The sequence below is a fragment of the Miscanthus floridulus genome, chromosome 9 (assembly GCF_019320115.1).
Source record: "Miscanthus floridulus cultivar M001 chromosome 9, ASM1932011v1, whole genome shotgun sequence".
Taxonomy (NCBI): Eukaryota; Viridiplantae; Streptophyta; class Magnoliopsida; order Poales; family Poaceae; genus Miscanthus; species Miscanthus floridulus.
This window is the reverse complement of record NC_089588.1, coordinates 18,634,649-18,651,736: the sequence shown is the minus strand read 5'-3', so window position 1 is coordinate 18,651,736 and position 17,088 is coordinate 18,634,649. Positions and strand designations below refer to the sequence as shown.

General features: G+C 42.2%; 1 protein-coding gene and 2 long non-coding RNA genes across 6 annotated transcripts; 1 reads left to right on the top strand and 2 right to left on the bottom strand.

Moving 5' to 3' along the window:
* Window positions 1-1,897: 1,897 nt before the first annotated feature.
* LOC136481487 (uncharacterized) lies at window positions 1,898-4,527 on the bottom strand. The gene is made up of 5 exons (XR_010764726.1): window positions 4,485-4,527; window positions 4,211-4,292; window positions 3,540-3,619; window positions 3,057-3,141; window positions 1,898-2,167 (listed from the first exon to the last, which is right to left on the bottom strand). It is a non-coding gene; the product is annotated as an uncharacterized lncRNA (long non-coding RNA).
* A 979-nt stretch (window positions 4,528-5,506) lies between these two features.
* Window positions 5,507-8,860, top strand: LOC136481486 (uncharacterized). 3 transcript variants are annotated; one of them, XM_066478829.1, is made up of 5 exons: window positions 5,507-5,781; window positions 5,922-5,946; window positions 6,471-6,522; window positions 7,036-7,825; window positions 7,931-8,860. In XM_066478829.1, the coding sequence occupies exons 4-5, from the start codon at window positions 7,107-7,109 to the stop codon at window positions 8,583-8,585; spliced, it is 1,374 nt and encodes a 457-aa protein (XP_066334926.1). In that variant the 5' UTR covers window positions 5,507-5,781; window positions 5,922-5,946; window positions 6,471-6,522; window positions 7,036-7,106; the 3' UTR covers window positions 8,586-8,860. The 3 variants fall into 3 exon arrangements, with proteins under 3 accessions (XP_066334926.1, XP_066334927.1, XP_066334925.1); XM_066478830.1 differs by having other exon boundaries at window positions 5,922-6,254; XM_066478828.1 differs by lacking the exon at window positions 5,922-5,946.
* A 770-nt stretch (window positions 8,861-9,630) lies between these two features.
* On the bottom strand, window positions 9,631-13,081 carry LOC136481485 (uncharacterized). Of its 2 annotated transcripts, XR_010764725.1 has the most exons (6): window positions 12,507-13,081; window positions 11,873-11,966; window positions 11,669-11,708; window positions 10,960-11,068; window positions 10,722-10,880; window positions 9,631-9,887 (listed from the first exon to the last, which is right to left on the bottom strand). It is a non-coding gene; the product is annotated as an uncharacterized lncRNA (long non-coding RNA). The 2 variants fall into 2 exon arrangements; XR_010764724.1 differs by lacking the exon at window positions 9,631-9,887 and having other exon boundaries at window positions 10,089-10,880; window positions 12,507-13,077.
* Between the last annotated feature and the right edge of the window lie 4,007 nt (window positions 13,082-17,088).

Sequence of the window (17,088 nt, the reverse complement as noted above, 5' to 3'; positions counted from 1 at the left end):
CTGGCCGGCGGCGGCGCGCGCACGCGTGTGGCACACCTTTGTCCATTTCTCAACTTCCCAAATTAGACGGATTAATTCCAATCATTTAAGTTGAGTCAACGTCCTTTTAACTTCCAATCCGGTACAAATAATAATACCCACAATTACAAGCCATAGAGTTATTGATTTATTAAATATATAAATGGGCCTAGCCCATAATAAATCCAACAGTTGTTGAGCTAGACCAGAGACATATATAGGCCAGCCCTATATATGACATTGCATATCATACTACGTCGTCCGGCCAGTCAGCTTCAATCGGCCCATTTACGTGCGGACACTGACGGAGGTGGAACAACACGAGGCATGAATCGGGTTGGGCCACCAGACGTAGGAATGTAGGATCACACTAAGGAGAAAGCTGTTTGGTTCGAACGATTCTGCGCGTCATCCATTCACACCTTCTTTATTGAATGCCGTTGTTTATTGTTTGGTTGGTTCGGTTCGTGATCGATTGCACTATAATCAGATACCAGCATGTACAACGTCGTTACCCCTCCCCAACCAGAGCGATTGCACTGTAATCGACCTGCAAACTGGGTAAATACCCAGTTCATTCTGAATGCTAGATAGTAGGGATGAAAACGGTATGGATATTTTCCGACCGTATTTGAAACCGAATCCGTTTAGAGGAGATCTGTCCGTATCCAAGTCCGGATATCCAACATCCGATACCGTATCCGTATCCGAATACTCAAATCGCATATTTATGATGTCGATATCCAATCGTATCCTATCCGACATAGTTGACACTATCCGTATTCGAATCCGAATCCGGACAGAAATATGAAAACAAATGTAATATCGGTGATATCCGTCCGTATCCGATCCGTTTTCATCCCTGCTAGATAGACAGTGGCGGAGGCCGGCACACATAATTTTGAGGTGTAACGGATAAAGCATCTACTCACTCTTTAAATCATCTCTTGAAGAGTCGTTTTCTATATGTTTTGACTCTCCAACAATTGAGTCATTCACGTTTTTTATTTTTGGCTAGCGTGAAATCCGGAAAAGAAGATGAAATGTGCCATCTTTTGACGTTTGATATATGTCATAACACATGCAAACTTAGTCACAAATCACCATTTATGACACCAAGTTGACAAAAAATTAAATGTCAAAAGATGAGCGTCTTTAATGGCAATTTGTGACGTTTAAGTGTTCATGTCATATTATTATGACATTGATTTTGAAACTCACAAACGTCATGACATCTGCTTTTAAGTCATATGTTCTTAGACCTCTCACATGGGATGGCTCGTTAATATGGCTCGATCTATACCATCACATACCCCACACAAACCGCACAAATAATCCACATTAACATATGTAGGCCCAATAATATATTCTATTCATGACCAAATCAACATGTTCACGTGTCATACATCAACATATTTATTACATTCATCACGAACACCAAACTAACAGTTCAATGAGTGACCTTAGTTATAAAGGTGTCTCAGATAAAATAAACAGATGGAAATATCTCACGTCCATGTATCACAAGTGACCTTAGTTACCAAACTAATAGTTCAACAGGTCCTAGCAGCTAGTTTTTCTTGGTGTCAGGATCATGAGTGAATACCTTAGGTTGCTGGAATTTGTCCATATCCTGTAGACAACGCATCAGAAGCAAACATCATTTGTTGAAACAAATAAAAAAGTCAAAAAAGGGACTTTACATATGTGTAAAGCCAGAAGAAATCAAACTACAGCTTACATGATATATTTGATTATTTGTGCAGCAAATGTTGAGTTACAATAATCCATGCATATATCATCTCACTGCATCAACATCATGCATTCTTTGAACAACACTCCAAACTATATCAATTAAGTGCACAACTAGTCCTGTTCAAAATAACAGGTTCTACATAGCTCCAGTTTAAAATAATACAGCTTCAAATTTTCTCAAATGAATGAATTAGCTGTGCTGAACAGCACCACCTAAACCTTAAATCGAGTGACTGAACGTCTGCACAGAATAGTAGGCAAACTCAACTTTAAATCCATAAAAAATATCACATACCTATAGGGTATGAAGGTGCAATCTGCTATCCTTTTCTTGATTGTACGAATAATTTTATCATGTCCACTTCTAACAAACATTCCTGAACTTGGCTACACCCTGCATATAGCGCCATCAAGCAAAATGATATTGACTTGGTGTAAGAACAGTGTAAGTGAAAGACCTTTCTTTTTACATGTAATCTTTTAGCATTATGGTATACTCCTACATCAAAGAAACACAAAACATTTGTATGCTGTACATATTGATATATGCTGTACATATTGATTACATAATCTTTCAATGGTTTTGGTCAACTATTTTATAAAAAAATTAGTAGTGGATCAGAACTACAATCTAAGATCAAAAGAGCTAGAAAATAGGACAAGCTGCTACAAATGGGTACTGAACCAGTAGAGAACAAAGAGCTAGAAAAGCAGGAAGCTACAGGAAGCACTAACAACATGTTGAGCAGTCAGATCTCCATTTGGTATGACTGTATGAGCAAAGAAGCACGAATTTTTTACTGCCAGAGGAATTTTAGAGTTGGCTACAATAAGAAAAGCAAACAATCATTGTTATGTTGTCATGAATTATTTATGAAACCAAGGTGTATATTAAGTATACTATGTAATGGATTCCAACTAGTCATGGTATATATGGAGCTACTGACACCAAATACTGCAATTTCTAAGCTTTTTTCAGCCTATTTGTTAGGCTGAAAGCATTCCTTTTGTTTACACTAGTGTATGTCACTGTCTTGTATGGTCAAAATATCTATACTTAGACTGTTGAGATCTGAACCAAAGCATACAGTACTACTACACATGCTTTCATAAAAGTATATTACTTTGTCTACAACTCTAAATTCAGATTGCTTCTAGCAATTAACAACTCTAAATTCAGATTGCTTCTAGCAGGATACTGATGCTAATTAATCCATCAGTTTAACAGTCGTAGATCCTAAAAAATTGCAACGAAGAGACAGAGTGAACGAGATCGAACTCACGGACAGTTTTGCTGCTAGTTCCCCTGAGACGAATGCTATAACCGGTTACCTCCTCCTCTGTTGCTAGCCATTTCATGGAGTGGTGCTGACAGAAACAGGCATATAAGAGATGTAAGTTCTAGAGAACCATTAGCATGATACTAGGTTTCAAGTTGAACAAGGTGAAGAGAAAATTACAGCAGTAGCTAGACCCTACCTTAAGATATATAAGAGTTCTATTAATAAACAAAGACAAATTAGACATTTTGGTGGCACTAGATAAATAAGCAAGTTTCGACTGACTAAAATTTTCAGCCCTGCAGTTCTGCAGATAGCAGAAAAATGCATAAAAGTATGGGTAACAAAAAGAAATATTACAAAGAGGAACACACTAACATTCCTGTTTAGCAAAAAGAGGCCAAATATATCCACAAGAAAAGCAGGGGAAAAAATGACGTGTCAGCTTTGGAGCACAAGGGCACATATACAGGACGTGAAACTTACCCATCCATTGATGTCGTCATTAAGTCTTAGATTTCTCTATTTGTGTGTTTCCTAAGGATCCTGAATCGGAGTCCAAGTCACTAGCATTGTACCCAGTAAAACAAGAATCTATCAGGTCTAGCAAATAGTAGAAGACAAAATTTATCTTTACATTTCTAAAATGAAGATACTAAAGAGTGCCAATAAAAAAGCACCAGGAACAATGATAGACAATAGACATTTAGATATAGTATACTACAAAATTTATTTAGCAGTTCAGATTTTTTGAAAAATCAGGAAGAAGTCATGGTGAAAAATCAATACATTATTTCTAAAACTTTTTTTACTGAACTATTAGTGATTAAATTGAAAGTAAGTCTATCTGAATATAAATGCCTCAAGATACTAAACGTTAGACAACTTGGCTTGCCTTTTTAATTCATTTGACTCAAGATACTAAACATTAAACAACTTGGCTTGCCTTTTCTAAAATTAAATAGAGTCATGCAGCAAGGTCAGCAATACATGTTACTTATGGCTTGAGATTGTAAGACAAATACAGATGCATTTGCATCAGAAGCAAGGAATTCAAATTAAACTTTTCTGAATTTGCTGATTTTTCAGAAGTGCATTTTGAGATGAATAAGATAAGAAACAGTACAGGAAAATCAATATATTGATGGAAACAATACATCTTCATGAGTGTTAGAACATCTTCAATCTCTACAAAAGCAGCAACTAAGCCGAATGGAGATCATTTCATTCCGGAGTCACCTACAAGGAAGTGTTAGAATGTTACAACCATAAGTTGATTTTAGAAGTACAAATGGATCATGTCAGATAAATTGGCACAGGACATGTCAGGTAAATAATAAAATAATAATAACACAACATGTGTTTCGTGTTACAACCATTGGTTGGTTTTAAAAGTACAAGATGGTATTAGACCTAGGAATATATACTCACTCTTAATCAAGGGATTATTGGAGATTTATTGTGCATTCCACTGGTACATCTGAAAAAACAGAGACCTTTAGAAGAAAAACGATAGGACAAAAAAATCTTATCATGGTGACAACAAGAGGCTATCTGTGTGCATCTAATGGTCTGACGATGATGGAGGCCATCTGTGTACATCTAAAGGTCTGACGATGATGGATTCCTCAAACACTAACGCATTTACTATCCAGCAATACCGTGTACATTTCTTCAATAAACATGAATATTACTGAAAAAGGGTTTGGTGAAGAGGGGGAAAGCAGGAGTTCCATGTATCGCCCATGTTTACCTCATGAAGAAGCCGTGCCCTGCACTCGAATCTGAATCAAAGCTCGACGGGATGCATCCTGCACTGGAACCATCAAATAAAATCAAGAAGGGGAAGGGAAAGTGAAGGGGAATGACAAGAAGATGATATGGAGGAGATGGAGACGGGATTTGGAGGAGGAGCACCTGGATCTGCAACCGGCGTTCAAGGAGCACACGCGGGAACGGCGGCAGCGGCGCCGTTTCTTTCTTCCGCACGACATGAGACTCGCTTGGCATAGTCACGGAAAGCATGGGAGACCGCTTGGGATCCACTGCTACCGACTTGTTGGGGATCGGAGAAGCCCGCATGGGACCTCCCGTGCCCCCGTGCAGGTGTGGGCGTGCGCCCGTGCCCTCGCGCGCGAGAGAGAGATGGAGAGCGATGACGTCGAGGAGCGACGCACGGAGCCACCGAGAAGGCTAGACGGGGTTCCCCAGCTCTACGTAGCCGCCGGCGGCACGCCCAGATGCGGGCGGGCGCGGGCGACGATGGTGCGCGTGCGGCGGCGGCGTGGCCTGCTGCGAGCGGGCACAGGAGCAGGGTGGGCATTTCTTTCCTTAGGGAGATGGGCGTAGGGTGCGTGGAGAAAGATTGCGCGCGAATGAAGATAGGAGATAGAGACTCCTATATTTTCGTTCCAAACAAAACAGGGCCTTAACGATACAGTCCAGCCCAACAACACCCCTCTTATCCGACCCTGCTCTGCCCTACTCCCTACCCGACCCGGACGCATTGCGCCGCCACCCCGCCTGCACACCGCCCACACTAGCGCCGCCGACCACCGCCGCCGGAGGACACACCGGTGCCGCGGCCCGCCGGCGACGGACCTCCATCACCGCCACACCCGCGACGATCTGCAGCTCCGACGTGCCTGCAAGACTACAAGGGTGCTCTGCGGCTCTGCCACAGTGCCACGCCTGCGGTGGTGACTCGGCGGCAGCCCAGCGACCTCCAGTGAGTTCCTTCCCCTTCGACTTGTTCGGCGGCCGGCGGCCCTAACCTCTATCGATCTAGTCTTGTTAATCTTGTTCTTCGATTCGGTTCTTGACTTCTTGTTTGTTTTTCCTCTCTCCTTCGGTCCTCCATGATCGTAGATGGCAACAACAAATTCGAGCAGTGGTACAGAGACCATCAATCAACTGTGTACTTGTTATAACTGTTATTTATTTATTTAAAAATTTGATGAAACGTATCCACGTATAGTTTTTTTTTTTTTGGTGGAAAAATGCCGTGTTCGCGTGTCCATATCCGTGCTGGATCCGATCCGGCCAAGGAGCACATCTTTGCTGATGTTTGGCAAGTGCTTCTGGTGGTTGTTATCAGTGTCCTGAGAGGTCAGTGGTTCTGCTGTTCTGCTCCTGGGTTCTGTAGTGACCCCGGTGGCATAGCTAACATCCACAGCAGGAGTGGAAACCTATGGATATACGGTACTCTATTGTCTCTTCTCCATCCCAGAAGCCAGATATCCTACTCCTTCTGATTTTTGGAATTAGTTGCCATCCTTTGTTTGTAGGTTTTATCAACTGCAATGACTGAGTGACCTTAGTGCACTTTTGGTCAATTAGTACAGCTAACATTTACTCTGTGCAGATATATACAATATTAGTCTGCTGATATATATGTTCACTACAATTTATGTGTAGGCTATTCTGATATGGGCCTCTGGAAGATGTTTGCGTTGTTTGCCAATCCATGGTAATGTACAACCCAGATCATGGGCGACTTCTAATTTGGGACACTGATCTGGGGACAATGAGCAGAATCGTGACACTACATGGAATTATCTTAGGCAAACATGATCGGATCATTGGGTCACGCAATCTGCCATCTGGGGACAATCATTGTCACCATGACGCTGCGTGGAATTGTTTTAGGCTAACATGATCAGATCATTGAATCATGATTCTACAATCTCTTCTCTACGTTTGATATGATAAATCACATCATATAGAAAGTATTTAGTATGGATTTATCATGAAATCATGCTGTTACTGTTACTTAGCTCAAACAGGGGATTGAGAGCCCCTAGCATATTAGTGGTAAGGACTGCACAAATAGCTGCCAATTTTCAGTGTTCACATATGGGTGAACAATGAACACACTAGTGAATCCTCCACCACAACACCCGCACTCCATCTCATTGTTGCTTATTTCATTCTTTTTTATTTGTTTCTGAGAAAAATCTTTTTTTTTATTTTCACTGTGCAGATAGAAGTGGGGCCTGTGTGGATATGAAGGAATAAGTGGCCTTCTTAAGAGAATTTGGAACGACAGAGGGCATGGAAAACCTGCTACCTGAAGATGTACTCACCAACATCATCCACCGTCTTGCACCACGCTACCTTGCCATATCCCGCTGCGTCTGCAAGACCTGGTGTACCATCATTGATGCCCACAACCTGCTGCGTGTGGACCTCCTCCCACGGTCGGTGTGTGGAATCTTCATTAACTTTAATGAGTTAAGCATGTCAGAATTCTTCTCCCGCCCCTCAAAAGGCCCAACGGTATCTGGCAACTTTGACTATTTGCCTCTCAGCTCCCGCATCATAGGCCACTGCAATGGGCTTCTCTTGTTTCACAAGTATGTGGTTAACCCAGCCACACGACAGTCGGCGCCACTGCCCCCATGCCCAAGCCCAAATATGGTCGTAGAGCACTTTTTCCACAGGGAGTACCTTGTCTTCGACCCCACATTGTCACCGCATTATGAGGTATTCATGATCCCTGAGATCCGACGACCCAATGTGAGGTATAACATGTTGAATTTAAATGACAAGTTAGACCCTGCAATAGAGGAATTAGAATGGCCACCGTCGCCTTGCATCCTGCATGTGTTCTCATCAAGGACAAAGGTGTGGGAGGAGAGGTCGTTTGTTCAAGAAGGGGAGGCTGCAGGGAATGTTGCTGACATGCGGTTGGATCACCCATATGTTCCAGACACTTCTGTCTATTGGCGGGGAGTACTTTATGTATATTGCCAAAACAAGTTTGTTATGAGGTAAATACTCACTTCATTGGCATTGTCGTTCATCTTTGTACCTAGTAATGAAACGAAAATTCAATTGTCGTTTATTAATATTTCTCAAATATTTGATTCTTGTAGAATATCATTATCCAATGGGAAATATCAAGTAATCAAGCCACCTTTAGATTGTGAGGGGATGGCATACACAAATCTTTATTTGGGAAAATCAGTGAAAGGGGCGTACTGTGCTGTGCATCACTTGACATCCCGTTTTTCGATCCATATTCTTGATGAATCGAGTGGCAAAATGGAGTGGGTATTCAAGGATTCATGTAGTATTCAGCCATGTCAAATAATTGACGGGCCTGGACCCTGGACTTTACAAGATATTAACAATCAGGAGCAGGGATTTGAGTATGAAGATGGTAACAATGAGGCAGTGGTAGAGGACAGGTTTGAATGGGACTCAGACAATGATAATGTTATTGAGACCAACAGCAGGGGCAAGTATAACTCTGGTGGTTATATTAATTTTCTTGTTGACACCAAAAGGAGGGGCAGATATAACTCTGGTGGTTATATTGATTTTCTTGGATTTCACCCTTACAAGGAGGTTATCTTCTTGAGTGATACGTTGAGAAGAGGATTGGCCTACCACTTAAATAGCTCAAAGATTCAAGACTTGGGCACCCTCCGTCCAACAAATTATGGAACAGAGGTGGGCATTCAGCCATTTATACAAGAGTCTTTTCCATACACACCTTGGATGGGATGGTTTCCAGAAGACAATTAATTTCATCTGGAAGATTACGAAGTATTGCATATGAGGCATTGGTGCTCAGGACAAGCTGTGAGGTGCAACTTGAGAGTTCGTACCAGCTGAGTTTCTCAAGTTGTTCATTGTATCCAATAAGAAATTATTTGATGTTAGACTACAGAACATGGGACCTGTCTGCTGTTACTGTTGCATGAGCTCCTGCTATTTTCTGCTTCCGTATTGCTACAATGGAAGTTTAGATGTTACAAATCAACAATTATGTTCATTCTCATGAAGAAGAATGTCCCATTCATGATGTGCGATAGGTCCCATACTCAGTTAAAAGTTGAACATGGCAGTGTTCAAGTTTCTAATCCCACGTATATCATTTTAGGCCCCGTTCGCTTCGCTGAAAAAACAAGTCGAAACATTGTTCCGGCTGATTTGTTGTGAGAGAAAAACGCTGTTCCGGCTGAAAAAATAAGCTGAAAATGATGGATTATAAGAGAAGCAAACAATTAGTTTTATTTAAACGGATCAAACCTTTTAACTTGACATTTATTTATGGAAAAAATGCATCATTAAAATAGTTTGTTAAATCCATCGTTCCATATGATGCCTTCCTGTTAGAATCATTCCAGATGATGCTTTCATTATTGGATGGTCTTGCTTCTTTTTTCACTTCCATTTTCACTTTACTTTTATGCTCTTCTTAATGTAATGATGTGCAGCTCTTGTGCGTTTTTTAGAAAAAAAATTGCACTTACTTAAATGACATAAAACAAGAAGGAATATATGGTTTTGCATGAAAAATCAAGCTGATGATAATCAGTTTGCCAGAGATGCATGCTCTAGACAGCCACGATATGGATTTGACTTGAGCATCATTTTTCTCTATTTCTAGCCACAGTTACGCCAAATTATTATCGATCCCTTGTTGATTCAAGTTTCAGCATAACGAGAAACTCGAACAAGGCTGTATATACTCCACAGCTCCCTCCTGCTATTCTGCTATTGTACACTGAGAAATGACAAACCAGGAACTGGTAATTTATGCCAGCATGGTTGTACTGAAACTATATTCCAATGCTCCAGCATGGTTGTACTGAAACTATATTCCAATGCTCCAGAAAAGTACAGGACCTTTTATTTCCATACACTAATAATGCTGAACTCGTGCACAGATTTATCGACTATCGTCCTTCAAATCTCCAAGTTTACAAGAGGAAGATGCTAGGCTAAGAGGGTACCGGCATCAGTGACAGCTTCTCCCTGAATTCGCACACTCCTGGATGCAGCTTCCAGCTCCAGGTATAGTGTCCCGCTCTGTGGAGAAACCTGATGATATATGGACTAGTATAATGCCCGTGCTAACGCTACGATTTAATTAGGTAATGCAAATCAAACAACCAAAAGTCTATTAACAGGCAACTTGAAACTCATGCGACACTTTTCACACAGACAAACATAATTGTCACAAATATAATTCCATTGCCTAGTAACTACTGCTCTATTGAGATGTCCTCTGCGGCGCAGAGCTCCATAGTCCATACTGGATATACATATATAAAACTGTATTGCTTAAGTGAACACATCCTGCTGTAAGGGTACTCCTCCTCAGCGTCGATGCAGTCTTCTTGAGATAACTGAAGGTCATCACCATCAGCCCACAAATGCAAACCGAATCACAGAATTAGGTTCTGATGAATCACACTGCAAACCTTGATATGGCAGCTATGTCTTACTGTCACATTAAAGAAAACCAAAATACCAGCCATCTCTTTTCCAAGAACAGGAAAGAAACACCTCTGAGCTATGCTCAGAGTCCTCTCCTTCCAGGGCATTTCCTATCGCTGCCATATCACCGCTCGAATATAGTGCCTCGTCAATTTTTGGAAAGTCAATTTTTGGTCTTAACACAGGACTATCAGAACACAGAAGCAGAGGATTAAGAGCACACTACAAAAACGGCAACAACAAAAGTGCCTTAAATTTTGTCAAAAATTATGTCTCCTGGCCTTGTTGCCATAAGGACCAAATGACCAACAACATTATTGTGTGGTGGTGTCATTTACAAAAATAGATATCAAGAACTTAAATAATTACTGTCCAAATAGATCTATGGAAAGCTAACCTAAATTGCTCTCCAAAATTTTCAAGAGGCCAACTCACCATGATTTGCTTCTTAATCACTGGACCAGGGCAGTGACGCATCGTGAAAAAACAAGTGCCTTTGAGGTCATAAACTCGTGAAATATTGTGGCCAAAGAGAAGACTTTCCATCACCGTCAAGTCGATCTTTACCTCTGTGCCATGCCTAATTTGCTTAACCTGAACAGGCAAGTGAGTCCAGATGAAAAAAAAAACAAGAAAAACAAATTGAAATCAAACACAAGCTCGATATAACTACCTGATAGATCTTCCTCTTGTTGTTAACAAGAAATACAAAGGACTGTTCCTTTCCTGTTTCAAGGGGTATCACGCGGAGCTTGTACTTGCAGTATGGAAGCTATGGTTAACTGAACAAGAAAATATGTGAGCATAAAGACTTTCTTCAGAAAAAGTATTGACATGAACAAGATATGGCTGCAAACAAAATGAAAACACAATGTTTAAAAGAGCCAATATAATAGTTCCTTCCGAAGCCAAGATCTTGTCCATTGCCTCTTTTGTAGATTTAAAAGAGCCTGACAAGATGACATATCACGAATATTTAAGGACAACTTGTGACAAGTAGTGATATTGGAACAGTAATGCCACTGCACTACAAGTTAATCAACCATAAGAGGAGTCAAAATAATGAAAATTAAAAATTAAAAAAAATTGAGGTTGCTTCAGATGTAGTGCAATTAAGCAAGACAGCAGGAGATAATGTCTTATTGAAACATAATGAGGAAGAAATACCTCACTTGATTAATACTTTAAGTAATTTTTGTCACCGTAAAGCTTAGTTTTTTTGGAATCTTCACAGTAGAGTTCAATAAAGAAATAGAATGATTGCTTATTTTAATCAGCACATAGCTTTTTTCAACAGAAGTCGGTTTTGTCTAACTGCAATAAGATTTAATAATGTTTTGGTCAGTCTCAGGAATTATATGAGCTGCTATGGTCATACATACCGATTAATCTCCATCAGATCCTTATAGCTCCACAAGAATCCTAAGATAAAAGAAACTGAACTAAATCAGGATTTAATCCTTGCCACAATAAAACTAAAAACAAAAGCAGGATTTATTTTCACTGTATATTAGAGCATTGATCTTTTTAGCATGAATACAAAAGGAAATAATAATCTATTGCAGGGTCAACCTGTACAGATATACCTGTTCCCAAACAGCTCTTCATCAGGATCTAAAGTTTCAAGTATGTCGTCCATTTGTATGTTGCTCATGCCTGGTATCCACCTGCATTATCCACCTGATTAGACATCCAAAATTAGTCAGAATTTTTTATACAAATGCAGAAACATGATAGGTCGAAATAAGTTTTTGGTGAGTGAATATAATTTAGATTTTTGGTTCTTCCTGTATGCTCATTTCCGAATTCAATGTACAAGTAAGTTGTTAGTAAGAAAAATAACTTGCGTTGTCATTTTCATTAGTATGCATCTGCATTTAAATTAGAAATCTGTTTTCCTTCTATATATTTTTATCACAAATAGAAAAACCAGAAACAATGGTTTCAGGTTCCAGTTCATATCTATTGTCATAGAATTCAGTCAGAAAGTGAAGAAGTTGTATGGCATGTAAGCTGGTTGCAAATGTCTTCGATACACAGCCCACTATTTCACCGGAGAGCTCCTGGAGAACGTGGGCTCCTTCCCGGCAGCAGCATACCCTTTGTTACTCACATCAATTGCTAGACCAGATCCCTACTCCTTAGCTGGACTTGAGGCACACTCAGAAAATCGAAATCGTAACAGCATTCTGAAACTACCGAAGAAGAAGAAGAACGCACCGATAAATCCTTGGCCTTGGTGGAGCCGGACCGCGAAGACGACTTCTTCCCGAAGAGCACGGACTTGATCCACTTCACCGGAGACTTCCCCATTGGAGCCAAATCCGCTGCGCACCAGACCGGAGGGGTTCAGAGCCTGCAACAGAACCGCACATCAGTCCTCGGCCGGAGCGCCGCAGCAGCAGCCCGGGGAGGCGCGAGGGGCAGGAGCGGCGTGTGCGACGCGATGGAGCAGGGAGGGGAGAGTCGGAGTCGGAGTCGCGCGTGCCGCCGCCGCCGCTTGCTCCCGTGGCCTGGAGCCCGCGCCCTCCAGAGGACCGCAGCAGCAGGCATCGCCGCCGCACTGCCGACGGCCGGAGCTAGGGTTTTGAGCCTGGGGAGGCGCGCGTGGGAAGGGAGGTGAGAGGAGGAGTCGGAGTCGCCCGTGGGGAAGAGAAGTCGAGCCTGGACTGCCGGCCGGCAGCGCCCTGCCCTGAGGTTCGTCCCGTGGGGGAGAGGAGAGGAGTCGTCCGTGAGTGGGAGTGGGAGAGGAGGGGTCGGGGGAGCGAGGGGGTCGCGCGAGAGGAGGCGTCGGGGGACGGAGAGGGAGTCGCGCGCGGGGTGGAGGCTGTGCGTGATGAGTATTGAGGTTTGATCCAAATAACGGACCGTTGGATGTGGGTGAGTAAGAGAAACGAGAGATTAGAGTGGATCTGGTGCGTTGTTTTTAAAGATTTCATAGTTCCAGGTGCAAGTTTTTTTTTTTTTGGAATCAGATATTTAAAAAAAAATCAGTTTCATGAATGATGAAGGAAATGTTAAAACATTTAGGAGGACATGACAGCCGTCAGTTTTTGTTTCCCCAGCTTCCCACACCAGTAGGGTGCTAGAACACAATGTGCACTACCATTAACAGGGTCCTACCAAACTCAGAATGAAGTAATTAGGTGTCAGGATAGACAACCACAAAATTTCCAGAATTCTCAACACCCAGAAGAAATTTATCTAAATATTCACAACAAATGGATCCAGCATGTTCTAAAGTGCTGTACTACACATGGTTTATATATGGACAATAACTTTTAGAACGCTAACGGCACAAGGTAGCTATTTTCACTTGCGCCCGTCTGATGGCTCGTTTCAAATTAACTAGAAACACAGGCACGGCTTTGCCACACCCTTGTTCGAGAGTCCTAGCCAGTGGATGATGAATCGTTTATTCTGCAAATGGGCATATGGGGTATTGACATTTGTTTGGGCTCATATTTATTCCGTTGTATTTGATAAAATAGAAAATGTTAAATTCTATTTGCACAGGGATACCAGTCATTCTCAATTATTAAGTGGCTAAAATTTCACAAAAATTCATGTGCTTCAATGGCCCGGTGGTTCAAGGTAAAGCCAAAAGATTATGGTTAGCTACATGTTGTAAAGAGTTAAGTAACTCTTGGATATGATCATATTCATTTTTACCATATTTGCCAAGAAAATGATTTGCTTATCATGTGCCACTTGGCTGATGAAATCTGGTCTCTCAGTTTCATTATTGCAATTCTGAAAAAATGAGTCACATTAACATTGAGATTCTCTAAGAAGGAAGCAATCAATCGTACTGAAAGGATGTTGAAAATAGACAAGCCTGTTAGGTATTGCTTTTTGAGATCTCTGGTGTTAGTCACATGGAGAAGTTACAAAGCTTGATAGAACCAAACATTGGGTTCATGAATTGAACTATTATTGTGACATCAGTTGTTACAGACTTGAAAATAGTATGTGCACATACAGATCAGAGGAACTACTATCAGAATCTCTTCACTGAATACAGATAACTTGACTTTCAAAACTAACGAGTAAATGACCCATAACACTTACTGCACATACTGAGTACAGATAGTTCCCTATTTCTTGGAGTATGTCAAGGAGAAAGAATAATAGGCGCTTTTACAAATTTCTACTGCATGTTGTGGCACCTTACAGCACAAAATCTCTGCTAGAAACCCAGTTGAGAGTCACTATGGTTTTAGGTGGCTACCATACCAAAGGACATCTTCAGCTGTTGAAGCTTGTGCGGTTTTGCTGTTGAACGATAATTTTATCCATAGCCTCGGAACTTCAATAGGCCATGAAGAGGGCGAGGAGCAGTTTGCTTGATTGGTGTGGGGCTGTTGTTAATTGTTGTATTCGCCACTTCCATCCTGGCCCCATTGGCCCTAATCTTCAACAAGCCTGCAATTAACATCCTAGCAGTAATATTCAATCTGAAATTTAAGCTGTAATTAAATTTGAATGTAATACTTAGATCAATTTGGTAGAAATTCTTAATGCTTTACTGTCTAGTAGTCAGGAGGCAAAGAACATCTTTATATATTTAATATCATTTTATACTATAATGGCATAATCTAAAATCTAAGGTCACTGCTAAGTACCCACTTACTATATATAAGTAGAAATTTCAATCTATGTGCACTGCATGGACAGTACCATAGGCAGTGCATGAAGATACACATAGGGGGCTGCAAAATTCTGTTACAAGGGCAATACCGTCCATGTGTTGGCTACATAACAATTCTCTTCCAAATCTGTCTTTTATTTTTTGTTCAGGCCTATGAATCGAATGCTAACATATGAATAGCTTAGAGGTTCTATCCCAGCAAAGCAACAAGAATATTCATATGGTCTCTATACAAATAATGGATTAGTAGCAGTAAATGCAGCACCTCTAAGCCCAAATCTAGTTTGGAGTATTGCTAAAACTCAGGAAACAAAATTAAATGAGACTCTATATGATTGTATCTAATTGGTTTGCCAATGTCGACCATGCAAGTAAGAATTACCAGGATGAGCTACATTATTAGCAGAGAAAATAAGCAGAAAATAAGTCAGCAATGAATATAATCTTAAATTATTCCTTTCAGCAAACACACGTAATAATTTTCAATGCTGAGCAAACATTGACTTCATAGAGGGGCTACTAACTTTATCTCTCTCTCACACACTCACTATCGAGTTATAGTTACCTAGAATTAGTGCATATTCTCTCTCTCTCATAAATTATCGATTATCAATATGTGTTACTTATTCACCAGAATGTTAGATGAGTGGTACTGAGATTATATTCTTACTTCAGTTTAGGATTGAAAGGACATTTACACAAACTTGAAATTCTACATTTTTATCTATTACCACTTCATCAGCATTTAAAAGTGTAGAAATCTTCTTTCTCGCACTGCCATGCTCTAAACAATAGATCTTTTTTGTAGCCAATTAAAGGCAAAAGCTTGAGCCCGTTGACCTCTCAGTAATATTGTGGAGCCAATCACCAAGACATTCTATCCACAAATCCATGCCAATTCGTTGCAACAAGGAGATGGATTATGAAGAAAGTCACCTAACAACAGATAAAAGAGGAACGGTTTGTGCTGTGTACCTGTTATCTGAATATAGCGTGAACAAGGCTTTGCACATGGTGTGAAATTATGGCATGTTTTATGCAATTGCCGCTTTGTGTCTAGTGGCACGCAAAGCATCAAACACCATGGAGGCGTTCATCGAGCAGCTACTCTAGCGTCAGCCATGCCCATCTAGCGCACCAGGCGCACAGCTGCTTGTCGGGAACTTTGCGTTGCTGGGCCATGAAAGTTCGCGCAGCACACAAAGGTGGGCGCGTGCTCGGGCTCCTCGGACGCGCCGTGGACACCACTGCGTCCTAGAGCCGTCATGCTAGATATGGGCACCCCCAAGCTGTGCGTACAACGGTGACGTCGGGACGCTGCAGCTCACCCACATGCCGCCCTCACCGTAAGGCCCATCCGCTTGGCCCACCCCTTGAGCAGTGCTACACCATATGCACCTAGCTTCGCCCAGACAATTCCCTATGTGGCTCGACGATCATCACTCTGCGGCGACACCCGTGGTACAAGGCTTGTCCATTGGTCCACCGCTCGGGCACCGCCTCGCCACGCGTGTCTAGCATCGGCCCCAAGCGCTTGTCGTCGGAGACCAATACTAGGGTATCCAAAGAGGAGGAGCTAATGGTCATTAACATTGATTCAACCGAGCAGTTAAGAGTGCGCCTACAGCTCCAACCGACCTCAGGTGCGCGGGCTCCGCCTCACCCGACCCCGAGGCCGCGATCTCCCCCTCGCGTGACCTCTGAGGGTGGGCTCCGACTTGCCTAACCCTGAGGCCGCGATCTCCTCCTCACCCGACCCCGAGGTCACGATCTCCGCCTCGTCCGACCCTGAGTCCACAGGCTTCACCTCGCCCGACCCTTGGGTTTGTGCTCTGCCTCGCCTGACCCTTGGGTTTGTGCTCCACCTCGTCCGACCCCAAGACTGCGGGCTTCGCCTCGCCAGACCCCCTAGGTGCGGGCTTTGTCTCCATAATGAGAACGAGCAATCGCGAAGGACTGATTGACCCTGGCGCGAAGGACATTCCTCTCATGCTGGCGTACCCAGGCCGTGATCTCGACGGCATGAGCCACGAGCGAGCTGGTCCCCTCCGACCACACCACCTCAAGGTCGTCGTAGACCACTCCGAGGGTGGCGCTCATGATACCGAGCTTGTCACTCTTCGCCTAAAGTTTTCTCCTTTCCTCGGTGAG

What these genes read in the sequence shown, in the direction of transcription:
- LOC136481486 (XM_066478828.1), top strand. Translation starts at nt 7,107, where the DNA reads ATGGAAAACCTGCTACCTGAAGATGTACTCACCAACATCATCCACCGT. An exon ending in CAAAACAAGTTTGTTATGAG is followed by an intron (nt 7,826 to 7,930) that starts GTAAATACTCAC and finishes TGATTCTTGTAG; the next exon opens with AATATCATTATCCAATGGGA.